At 40.7% G+C, this 12,613-nt stretch overlaps 2 protein-coding genes across 3 annotated transcripts in view; both read right to left on the reverse strand.

Annotated features, from left to right (window-relative positions):
- The window catches only part of LOC145457464 (heat shock factor protein 1-like), a 68,302-nt gene that overhangs the window by 11,231 nt on the left and 44,458 nt on the right, over nucleotides 1-12,613 (reverse strand). The window contains exons 2-6 of one of the 2 annotated variants that reach the window (XM_080335681.1): nucleotides 8,879-9,042; nucleotides 7,641-7,749; nucleotides 6,757-6,881; nucleotides 4,783-4,901; nucleotides 4,643-4,718 (exon numbers count right to left, since the gene is read on the reverse strand). In XM_080335681.1, coding sequence (XP_080191807.1) covers nucleotides 4,643-4,718; nucleotides 4,783-4,901; nucleotides 6,757-6,881; nucleotides 7,641-7,749; nucleotides 8,879-8,995 — 546 coding nt within the window. In that variant the 5' untranslated portion in view covers nucleotides 8,996-9,042. Of the gene's footprint in view, nucleotides 1-4,642; nucleotides 4,719-4,782; nucleotides 4,902-6,756; nucleotides 6,882-7,640; nucleotides 7,750-8,878; nucleotides 9,043-12,613 lie in introns of those variants that run through there. The other variant, XM_080335682.1, reaches the window with a different exon arrangement.
- On the reverse strand, nucleotides 9,041-12,564 carry LOC145457465 (YEATS domain-containing protein 4-like). The gene has a single exon (XM_080335683.1). The coding sequence runs from the start codon at nucleotides 11,229-11,231 to the stop codon at nucleotides 10,551-10,553; it is 681 nt and encodes a 226-aa protein (XP_080191809.1). The 5' UTR covers nucleotides 11,232-12,564; the 3' UTR covers nucleotides 9,041-10,550.

Raw genomic sequence — 12,613 nt, forward strand, 5'->3', positions numbered from 1 at the left:
AGTGAGTTGTTGAGTGTGCGCAGACCCGTTGGTATGACTTCGTTGCATGATGTTATTTCGTGACCCCCTGTCTGCGATATCAAAAAATATAGAATCGCCCAACAGGAATATCCCTGTCGCCCAATCGTACTAAACTAGAAGACGCACACGATTTCAGATTGGTATTTCTTCACTGACATATAATTTTTCCCTGCTAGATGGAATTCGTCTTCTGGGGTTCAGATTGCCAAGACAGGAACATTCGGTGTTAGTCATTTAGGCGCCCATGGACAATTAAACCTATCTGTATTTTGAAGGCTATATGTAACGAAGTTTTCGGTGTTAATTTGCTCTGAATACTCCTATCACCACATCAGCTACTGCGAAGCCATTTTTCTCCAGCGCCCCCCATACCGCCCCCCTGAGCCCAGCGCCCCCCGTATCGCCCCCTGAGCGTTTCCGCCCCCCTTCAAGATCGCCAGCGCCCCCTGGGGGGCGCTGGGGGCAAGGTTAAGAACCACTGGCCTAAAACTTGATATGCCTTCGTGCGTAGTGGCGCGGTAATGGCCAACGCCGATATGCCCACTTCTACAAATCTTGCTGCAACACTACCCAATAATGAAGGTACTTGGAAACTTAAAATCGCGCGGAGCGCGAAAAATTTGGAAAAAGTTGCATAAAATACTCTATAAGTTACGCTAATTAAATAAATAATTTTGGGCCCCCTTCGAGCTCGCTCCCCCCAATTGGGGGGCTTGGGGTGCAGCAGTTACGGTCCTGTCAATACCCATATCTATAGGTACTGCTCGTTCAACTGGAAAGTTAGGGCACATTACATTGAAACAGCAGTGACGTAATCTTAGCAGTCTACTCACAACTTTCCTGCAATCCTAATTGAAAACTCCAGACTCCAAGCCAAGCAAGAGTATTTTATAAACATTTTTTTTTCATAAATCGATTTTTTAATATTTTTGTGGGGGCCGCAGAAAGGCTAGCTGGGGGCCGCGGTTAGGAATCACTGGTCTAGACTCTAGAGACAGTGCCTAGGCCGAGACGCCTAGAAAACAGATCAAGGCATCCTCACAAGATAAAGATTTACAAATATTCTCAAGTCGCTGAAAATCGCTGTCAAGTATCGTGCACAGCTCACAATTCGAAATAAAATGAGATTGATGATCATATTTCATGTTGAATTTGTATTTATTTAATAAAATATAACTTCATTCGTTGGAACTATGCCCATCAGCCATGTTAGAGAGCACTGTGGTGTACTGACGTGAGGATTTAAAAATGTGGTTGCTAGAAGTGTGGCCTCTTTGTCCCCATATTCCGTTCTGGTGGCCCGCGTCCTCTACGATATTTGAAAAGTGGCCCGCGACCCGCTTTGAGTTTGCTACCCCTGGCCTACAAGATGTAAATATGCAGGAATGAAAAGTAATACAAGATAATATAACAAGTTCAATCAATGAAAAAGAAGGGAAATTTGTTGGCAGGCCATAATTATGTCATACTGTGGTCCTGTAATCTAGAGTGCGCAGCGCACTCATATCTATTCGGTAAAGACTGCTTGTATTTCGACTTGAATGCGGACATGCTCAACGAAATATTGCGTCACTGTTGTGGTCCGACATACTCGAAAGGGTGATGTGATATGTTGTAATCAGTGATGAATATATCATAATTAGATGAGCACAAGATGTACTTATGTGCTTTTGATTCCAAGTGCAGCAATAGTTGAATTTTGCATGGAGCTGAGACATGAACTTGGCCATTTATAGCTTCCTACTATCTTTAAATCACTAGATATTTCGAGTAGTGAATTGTTGTTTGCCCATCCAGACACTTTTGAGGTCCAGCAATGCAGTTAGTTACAGTAACCTTCTGCGACAGGTTTTTCAGACCGGAATTGTGTCGTAAAAAAATAATGGGTAAAAATACAGAATGCCGAAAGACTTTTTTTCTTGCATGACTAATAGCTGAATCATCATTGTTTATATAAGTGTCCTAATTCGGTGACATTATATTATGAAACGACAATTTCGACATAGAAATAGAAATCAATGTTTAGCCGAATTGCCATAATTTTGACATCACAGCACCGCAGACTGCAGGATGAAGGTAATAAGAAGCCGCTTTTTGTCAATCATTGCAAGACCCATCTCAGGCTTATAAAAATACCAGAGTAAAGAGCTTTTTCTCTCCGGAACAGATATCGACTTGCTATGCCATTTAATAGATGCATTTATTGACCCAATTTTTGCCTGGCAAATGAGGCAGAGATCAGGGGCGTATCTAGAGCGCGAAAAAGGGGGGGTTTTGCATAACGAAATTGGCCATTATGACGTCATCATTACGATCACTAGTCTCCACGCCATGGCTAATATTTACGATGTATTATAGTTTATTAATAAAAAGAGATTTGCGGTGAGTGGGAGATGTACGAATACGATACAGACATTGCCTGAAAATCGCGTTTTTTTACGGTATGATCAAAAGAAATTCGTAAATGCTCACATTTAGTCATGAGCCGGCAAACGCCGCCCGTCTCCAAGCGCCTAGTTCCGGCCAGAGATGCGCGATTTTATCAGGCTTTGACGATATTATGCGCACGGCCGGTAGTATCGCAACGGATGAACAAGCGCGGAATAGGGCGGTAGCATAAACGAGGGCGATCGCGATCGCCACAGAGAGGCGTAGTGTGAACAGGGTACGTCGTACACGAATGTGTGCTTTTCGATGGCTTTACTAGCCGTACGGCTGAGCGTGTTACACCTTAATTGCAAGCACGCAAGTCAGTCAATTAATACAGAGTACACACTGGGATAATAACTTGATCGACAGAGAAACTTGTCAGCCGATATAATTAGGTTAACTTTACTAGGCCTACTCAATTCTCCCGCTCAGCGACAACATAGACCTGTATTAGGACGACAGCAACCCACCTAACAATCGGGAACGTGGATCGCTAGGGTTGTATTTTGAAATGTGAATGTCAATCGTAGGCCATTTCTCGCCAATAATTGTGAAGACAATGTGAATTTGAGAACAGCATTGCCGTACTGGTGCCGCCATGTCTGCGTCTCGCTGATCAATCAACACGCCGTGCAATTCTTAATTAACGCGAAACAATAACTTTATATTGTTAATTTATTCGCTAAAAGCTTTTCGACTGACCCTCATCAGTAGCGAAACGTCAGTGATAGGGTGAATCAAATTCTTAATCAGGATTTCCAGGTGTGCAGGTGCATCGAATTCGTGGGCGATGTTGATTGCCGACAACTTCGTCGTTGCAATTACGTATCGCGTCGACCAATTAGATTAGATTTTCCTAAAATGCGTCTCTCGTTTTAGCAAGGCGAGAGAGAAATCGAGGAAGAAAGTTGAGAACGTCAGCAACTGCCACAGCTGAAATGTAGCTGAACAAGCGTAGAATTCGTATGAAATTAGCGTAATATAACGACCTATTTTATCCTTTCGACTAATTCAGCGCATAATTCCAATATTTTGTAGGGGTTTTAGTCCCCTTAAATAACATTAAGACGCCATATTCGCCTTCTCATACGTAAAAACGAATATGTTAAACTAATAAATTAGCAAATATTAGAGGCTATATTTGACATCAATTTTTAGGATATTGAAAAGGGGGGGTTCCGACCCCCTAAAACACCCCCTGGATACGCCACTGGCAGAGGTGAATGAAAAATTTTTCAAATGAAAATATTACATTCATACCGAACTAGGCTAAACCCGAGTATTTGCGGCTGACACTCATCAGGGGTAGTTGTCAGCAAGTAGTAGAGAATTGGAAAGGACATCGTATATCAACAATTGTATTTCAAAATATGATGTGATGCCTTGCAGTCTACTTCTATGAAGTTACGCCAACCCAGTTTTTGCCAATAGACGGAGTTTGTGTAGCCTACCATCTAAAAATAGTACTGCAAGGTTTAATGGGCACTGCACTCTAAAAATGATGTGGTCTCAAATTGCAGGGCAAGACGAAATGAAAATTTTGGTCGCGGCCGTTTTTGTCAAAAGGCCACCGTAATGGAGCTGCAATATATTGAAATTTCGATAGCAACTTCGCGCTCCAGCAGTCATGCAGAGATCGAACTTTATATCGTTGTCTGCCGATGTTATGAAGGAAATATGTCGTACACGCCAAGGTGGTTTAGATACCGCGTTCAACGGAAGACGTTCAGTCAGGAGATTTATGTCAAAATCGGGCCTAGTGTATTCTATTTCCTTAGGACATAGGGCGTGTACGACATATTTTCTTCATAGCATCGGCTGACAACTATATAAAGTTCGATCTCTGCGTGACTGCTGGAGCGTGAAGTTGCTTTCGAAATTTCAATAAATTGCAGCTCCATTACGGTGGCGTTCTGAAGAAAACAGCTGCGGCAAAAATTTTCATTCCATTAATTCATTTTCATCTCGATTTCCATACCAGTGACAGCATATTTGGTGATACGATTGTTGATATATATACAATGCTCTTTTCCATTGTCTGCTAGTTGCTGACGATTACCCCTGACGAGTGTCAGCCGAAAATATTCCGGTTCATTTCAATATGAATATTCTACTCAATTGTATATTGAAATTCTGTAGGCTACCTCAAAGAGTCTCTTCAAATGAAAATAAACATACAAATACGCAATACCTTATTGACAACTTTTTGTTGGTGTGCATGCTTGTGCCGAAGATTGATGACCTCTCGCCAGAGTTCTTCGTTCTCACTGATGAAAATGGACTGGTCAGTAAAAGTGGAACAGGGAGAAGTTTAGTAGCGAGGGCACATACTGTTTTAATTCGGAAATGCGATGTGTGATGACTTCTTGATGATTCCGCATCTCTTTGACATTTTCCAAAACTTTGGTGACGTCTTCTGACGACCGCGCTAACGAATCAGGTTTTGTGACCTGTGCCAGAAATATGAGTGTTTGAATGGGCGAAATTCAGTCTCGTCCAAAAATTGCAACCATACAAAAAAATGCTTTCCAGTTCGGGCTATCAGAAGTGACCCAATGATTCTCAACTGAAGGAACGCTGTCACATTGCATTCCAAGTAAAGCCTAACCGATATCGGATTTCTGAGCTGATCCCTATAATACCGATAACCAGTGCCTTCACCAATAATCTCGCTACAGTCAGCACATCTTCAAAAAATCTCTAGCTAAGTTGCTTTGCAAAACATAACATTTCTTTGAGCAGCTTAACATACATTGCCGTACTTGGACATGAGGGTTATTCAAAAATACCTTTTTGATTGATTAGGTTAGGTTGCCGAAAAAATGCGGCACACCAAATTTGGCTCGATTCCGACTGGCACGGGAGATCGAAAATTTTGAATTAGTAATAAAAAAAAAATTTCAACTCCATGAAATTGTTGAATTCTGTAACAAATTTGACACAATTCCAACCCGTAGAAGTGAAGTGATTTGAGTTTTTCATTAATAATTGTGGGCTAGTCCGGACTATTTTGGCGAATCCGAAACTTTCACCCGCAATATCTTTGCTTCTACCGGTTCGAAGTGAGCAGAAATGGTTAAGCGTCACTCCTTTAGACAAGCCATTTGGGGTACAGAACTTCAGAATAACGCGACTCTCATCACTAGCAAACGTCAGTAATAGGGTGAATGAAATTCGAAATGTAGGATCTATTTTATCTGTATGACGTAATAATAACAAAACAGTCGCATGCACAAGAGGCCATGTGCGCAAGATATAATCGCTTGTGTAATCAGTCGGATCTCCAACATGACTGGCGCGCCCGACATAACCGTTGGCCTGGGGTCCTGAGCAATCGCATCTGTAATTGTAATAGGCCTAGTGCGCAAGATGTCGTGTGTCGCTTGCCTGAACTATCGCGTCGCCGACCTCACAGGCTTTGGCTTCTATCTACTCTCGTTTCGAGACAATGCCGTTAATTGTATTATGATTAGCGATCATCATGTCATGATTGTTATAGTGACATCGCAAAACAGAACCACATCGCGTACTAAAACACAGCTATTCATGCACTGCGAATGCAGGGTGCGTACTATACATGGGTACAGGCTTTTTCCCAGAATATACACGTCATTTTAAGGGTGCGTATTATACATGGGGGCGCACTATATTCGGAAAATTACAGTAACTTTATGATTCTAACACCTAATTCCAGTTTACAGGCAAATCTCTTGTATTCCTCACAACGCGTGTGTAAGGCAAGATGACAAATACAGCAAAGAGGGCATAGAAATATGCCAACTTATATCGTCATCAGAGTCACTTTTGTAACTCTATTCAACTAGCCAATCGTCGTATCTTTGACAAGTCCGTTGTTTGAGATAACTGTTGCTAGAATATAGAGCCCCTATGATCCGTAACATAATGTAATACACTATTGTGTATGTAAGCTTGATGATAAAGTGATCAAATGAAAAACAAAGGATATAGATTTGAACCAACATTTTAGATCATTTGACTGGTCCGGCAGGTGAGCAATCTGAAGGTTCGCATCCAGCCCGCGACACAAGTCGAGTTTGACACCCCTGTTTTAGACAATGGATGCCCGATGGATTATTTATTTAGAAGCATTTTTCATCAATAAACCAACCGTTAATCAGTTGAACACAACATCTCCAAGGTCAAATGAAATCGTTCGGCGGGCCACATCTAACCAACTAGCCATAGGCTTGACATGAACGATTTACAGTATTCTGACACGCTTCAAAAAGTGTTGTTGCAAATACGCGTTCACAACAATGTTTGACGCAACTAGCGTTGGCTCACCTTTCTCTTAATTTGTGACAGAAGGTTCTCCTCGCCGCGTCGGAAGAGGAAATGGAAAAATTCGACTTCATCTTTATCAGGAGTCATTCCGGCTTGAGTCAGAGCTGTGATTTTTCTAAACCCATCTGAATAGAGTAGACCATGAGTACTTAACATGACTTGACATAGCAACTCATGATCATAAAATCCTTACTTTACAGGGAATCTCTGTTATGACATTTGTCTTTCTGATTACATACCGATACCGACATTGAAACTTACGAAACACGAAAATAAATCACACAGGATTGCAACACTCATTATCGTTTATCTGCCGCAGGAATCAAGGCTAGCCAAGAGAGTTGAGCAACTAGAAAACCTTGAGCTTTTTCTAAATAGATAATAAATTACAAATATAGCTAGACCGAATTTTACAAATTATACATAGAAGAATTAGATTAGAATTCTCAAAAACTCGTAAATTGAAGTCAATCCAGAATAAGAAAGAAATCCAACAAAAACCAAGTTCAGTTCCTATCAAATCCTATCAAATAAGTTGATCCACAGAAGAACGAGAACGTCAAATGTCGGTTCAGAAAGCTTGGATCGTTTCGCACGATATACTTCTCCTGCAGCAATTTCAACCAGAATTCGGTTGTTATCAGTCTAATTAGACAACTAGAATTATTTAGTTGACTACGTCTGCTTGGGCGAAAAGTGAACAAGCTTCACCGCCCCACGCGCCCCTATTATGACTATTGACCATTCTTGGTGCTAATTATTCAGGCAAAAGAGTGTGGTAACTGCATCTCAAACTGGAGACAAAATGCTGTTCTGTATTGATAAGAAAAGTTTTGATGCATAGAAAAATCAAGTCCATTAACACGGCAATCACTCATACTTACACATGTTGAGTTGACGAACGAAGCTCGCAAATTTGTTGTGCTTAAAATACTTTGGAAGGACGATTTTTGAGAATTGAACTTGATCTTTGACAAGAAATGAATTTCCAGACTGAAAACAATACAAGAATAGGTTTCAAACAAATTCAAACTCACAGTAAAGCCTACACCAGTGCTTCTCCAACTTTTTTTCGACAGACCACACTTGATGATAGTGAAAAATCCAGCCAGTTACACTTCATTCAGGGACATCTTCTGATTAGTGCGTCACGTGCGTGTGTCGGAACCTTTTTCGTCACAAGAGCCATACTGGCCCTGTATCTTCCATTGCTATTTATAAAGTGCTATCAATTGTTACATCACAATTGCAGATTCATGACGTAATGGTGGTATGAAATCAAAGTTTACTACATAGTATTCGTCGTAAGCGCTATGTTTTCTGTGTAAAAACTGATGTGATGTTATATATAACACTCAACACAGATCTATACCAAATTTGCCCTGTTTACAAAAAAACTACTATATTGGATTGATAAATGAGCAATTGTAGCGGACGATATTTTACAAAAATGTTAGGATTTTGAAATGGGGTTCCGAGCCTATACCCCCAGGATACACCACTGTTTCGCCTTCCAAAGACTTGTTTCAGATAGCAGATTCTGGACGTTACGAAATGTATTAACAGGTTTTAACATTATTGATAAATATAAGATGCCAATTAAGTGCCAAACTAAAGATTTATCGGAGAGCCATATCGCATCATCAAAAGAGCTATAGGTTTCCGACCCATGGATTAGTGCAAGGTTCAGTATCAGTCAAAATCTAACATTAGTGTAAGGACGGTACAGCCTAATTACGACATTTGGAATCAAAATATATATAATTAGGATTATTACCATCATTTAAACTTGGAAGTTTCATCGCAGATTACACTCATTTCGAGTTAAAGAAACATTTCTCTCAAGTGGCTCCACACCTCCTCTGAGATGCTTTCACCCCCCCCCCTCCCTCCCCCCCCAAGCAGGGTGTGCCCCAGTTTGAGAACGACCGGCCTACATGAAGTATTTGGTCTTGCTTAAACATGTAACCAAATCCAGTACAATATTCCACTTCTGAACTAAAGTAAGCCTCAACATATTTCATTTTAAGATACTTCATTACAAGGAGTATCTCTGATTGACGAGTAGTTGATATCATAACAATGTCTTTCTATAATAGTGTACTGATCTCCTAGTACCAACCTGCGTCCAGTCGACAAACTGATGGTTGTCAGCATCGTTCAACATGCTGACCAACTTCAAAAGGAACACCGGCACGTTCGTGGAGACCTCTTTGGTTTCTAACAAACCTTCTTCCATGATTTGATGCAAATAGAATAGAGATAGATGTTCAGTAAATGTGGATTTCTGAAATAGGAAGCAACAAAAATAAACTAATTTTAGTAGCGAAAGGTGGACTGAGAAGACTATCAAATCAAGCAATAACACCACACATCACCGGGCAGTATTAGAAATTACTTGTAAAAATTGCAATGGTCATGCTGTAGTGGCAGTGTAGATTATGGTAAGGTAGAGCAGAGACATGGTCTGCCCTCGGATTACGTAATGTCAAAGAGTTTACGACCCGCAATTGCTGGATGTTATGAAATTCCAGCTACCGGTATACAATAGCCTACATAGCCTAATGCAACTCAGAAATGATTAGTTATTAGTTAGTTAACAGCTGATATTCAAAAAATTCATAGAAAGTACAGTAAGCTGACTAAGACTAACAGGATTAGACCTACTAGTGTGAAATCGACTAGAAATGCTAATCATAGTGAAGGAAATTCCAGGTGACATGCCCAATTCTCTTAATTCAGTAGCGAAAGTAACTTCAGTTTTCTTCACTTTATGAAGAGAAAGACTGTGTCAATAGTGTCAGAGCCCAAGGCAAATATTGTAATTAACAGATATAGTCGAGTGCTCTCCCAGTACTGCCCAAGTAGCCTACCCAATAATATTGTTTGTGGTCGCATAAAAGGTAGCTATTTTAACATTCATAATTGTCCATGCTGTTGTGTGATAATGAGCGCTGCTCAAATACTCGGCTCGAAGCCTAATACTCGAATCGGAATCGAATCACTCAGGTTTTCGATTTTGCCCGGCTCTAGTCGTGGGCTCAAATCCTGCCCGGGTAGGTATGGAGGCGTTCGGCACACCGGTATTGCGTGGAGAAAAATGGCATGATGGCTCCATAAACACCATTACGGCAAACTGAGCAATCTCGTACATTCTAATGTAGAACATGGAGCCGGGTTGGGTGATTTTGGGCCACATTCATACTTTTTCCAAAAAAAGTGATTGTGGTCGAATTAGGTCACGGCTACTCAACTGTGGGGTTACTACATCTTGAGACCCGACAAAGAGGACACTTTTTTCAAGTTACATAAGATATTATAGCGGACGAACAATCAGGTAAATCAAAAAAATTTACAACAAATATGATTGAGTTGAAAAAAAAGTGTAAACTCGACTCCCGAAAGATCCGCTTCCACTTAAATAGGTTGGCGTAGCCTTTTGTTCAGTCAACCTTGCCGTGGCTGCCGTCCGAGTACAGATTTCTCATCATTCACCGCATTTTAGTTATTCATGTACAATGGCCTGGCTAGCAAAGCTTCAAAGGAGGACGACTTGCAAAAAAAGGGACGTTTGGGCATCCTCGGAGGACAATTTCAACTTCCTGAAAAAGGAGGACAAATCCATTTCATTAGAGTTACAACTGAGCTGAGCAGATTTTCAACTTTTGAGACTGGATCTTTGCTAAAATTAGTTGAGTATCCCTGAACTAGGTGATTTGACACCCCGCCACACACTAGTACATCCCGAATGGGCGAGAAACACAGATTTTCCCGAATGAATGAAATAGATTCACTCAAGAACCCGTCGACTCGTTACTCTCTAACTTTGCGATTTCGTGTCGGAAATTCTCAATGTTTTCCCGGATGGACTTCAACCGTTCCTTGTAGTCGTAAATTTCTTTTTGAACTTGACTTTTGGTGGATTCAAGCTTTGCGGTCGTGGCCTTTTTTTGCTCCTCAAAATCAGTCTCGTGCTTATGAGCGCCGAGCGTCAACTGGCGCGTCGATGTGAGTAACGAATGCATCATCGAGGAAGGATCTTGAAATATCATTTCGTCGTACCATTCGGAGACCACCGTTTTCTTGCCTAGCATTATATTCGTTTCGTTCTGAAATAACTTGAGAGGATGGTACAGAGTGACGGGCTTCTCGGACTGGTCTTGAAAGAAGATTTTGATGACAACTTCAAATTCACCCCAACCCGTTTCTGTGATCTCATACGGCGGCTTGGTAACGATCCTTAAAGGATTGGTGTAGCTCTCGTGCAATTTAAACTGAATCTTCTTAACGTAAACTGAAAAGTCCTCGTTTTGATAAGGTTTCACATATACGGTCCATGTATGAGTATGTCCGTCTTCTTCTCGCTTCTTGCCAAAATAACGAGCCAGGTTTCCATACACGATGGGTTTCACCATGCAAACACCCTTGACGCGGCCACCGGATTCACTGGCAGAGGCATTACTATTGCTTTGCATCTTGTTAAACTAGAATGCCACCGAGCCTAGCTTCAGAATAGAGATTGCGGCATTTATTTTTCAAACATATTCATTATGACGACATTTACAATATCTCAAGTCACAATGAAAATAAACGGTAACATATATCACTTGATGACGATATATACGGTACTGACTAAATATCGTCGCTGTACATGAAGTTAATTTTCTCAAAATGTTTACAATGGACAAAGGCTACTTTGATTCCACGCCAAGATACGTATATATAGCAATTTGTTGAAAATATTCAGACTATTTCAGACAAAAGAATTGTCAACTATTCATCGATATTAGCAATAGCTCTTGACCACAGCTCAATGTACCGTATCTTATTATTACCATAGGGGTTCTAGCACAATAGAGTAGGCCTAAGCAAGCAATTCGAGTCCAGTATCCTACTACCAGTAGTTACGACTCAAAAGTACAACTGGAACGTTCAAAAATAACTATGTACAAAAGGCCAATATGGAATCGATGTCTCGTGCACATCAACGATTCTACTGACTACAAACATAGGTGTGACGCTGAGAACCGTCTTGGCATACCAAATATATTACGCTAAACGTACCGGGATTCTAACCCGGACAATAGGGCTGTTCAAAAAAAAAATTCTTCCATATTTCACTGGCTACTTTGATGAAATTGATAGGTTGGTTAAAAAAACGCTGCACACCAACTTTTGCTCCATTCCAACCAGTAAGCGAAATTTGTGCAGTAGAACGTTTTGAATTTATCATTGAAAAATAGGCTTTTCGAAGTACAGAACAACATTGAAAAATATAAAAATAAAATTTTCCTGTCGACCCAATAAAATTGTTAGGCTGTCAGTAGAGATGATGAATTACAAATTTGGCTCAGTTCCAACCACTAGAAGCGAAACTATTGCAGTAGAAAAGTTTCTAATTCCATGATTTTATAATAAATATAAAGAGTTACCCTACCGTACTACCGTAGTAGTCTAAATAAATACTATTCTATTCAAATTCAAATTTTTCTACTGCAATGACAAATCGTTTCGGAACCCTCTCATCTTTTCATTATATCGCAATCTTGTGGAGTATTGATTTGATAAAAAAATTTAAGAAAGTTAAGATTTGCTTTATTGGAGGAGTTACACGCAGTCACGCACCCACTTGATTTCCGTTCATCTCTCCCCTCCCGTATCCTTCACCTGTTCTGCGCATTATACATGCCGCAACGTCATAAAGACCACTCAGATTGGTTTCCCTATCCTGGCCAGCCAGACTAAAGCAATAGTAGTAGCAATAGCAATTTGTGACCAAACCCATCGACCATCGTCATGATGAAAGCGAACTGGCGGCGGCGGTGGTCACCGACTCGGCGGAGTGCCCAAAAACAAT

The sequence above is a fragment of the Botryllus schlosseri genome, chromosome 15 (assembly GCF_051294905.1).
Source record: "Botryllus schlosseri isolate E-star chromosome 15, Bs_hap1, whole genome shotgun sequence".
NCBI classification, from domain to species: domain Eukaryota; kingdom Metazoa; phylum Chordata; class Ascidiacea; order Stolidobranchia; family Styelidae; genus Botryllus; species Botryllus schlosseri.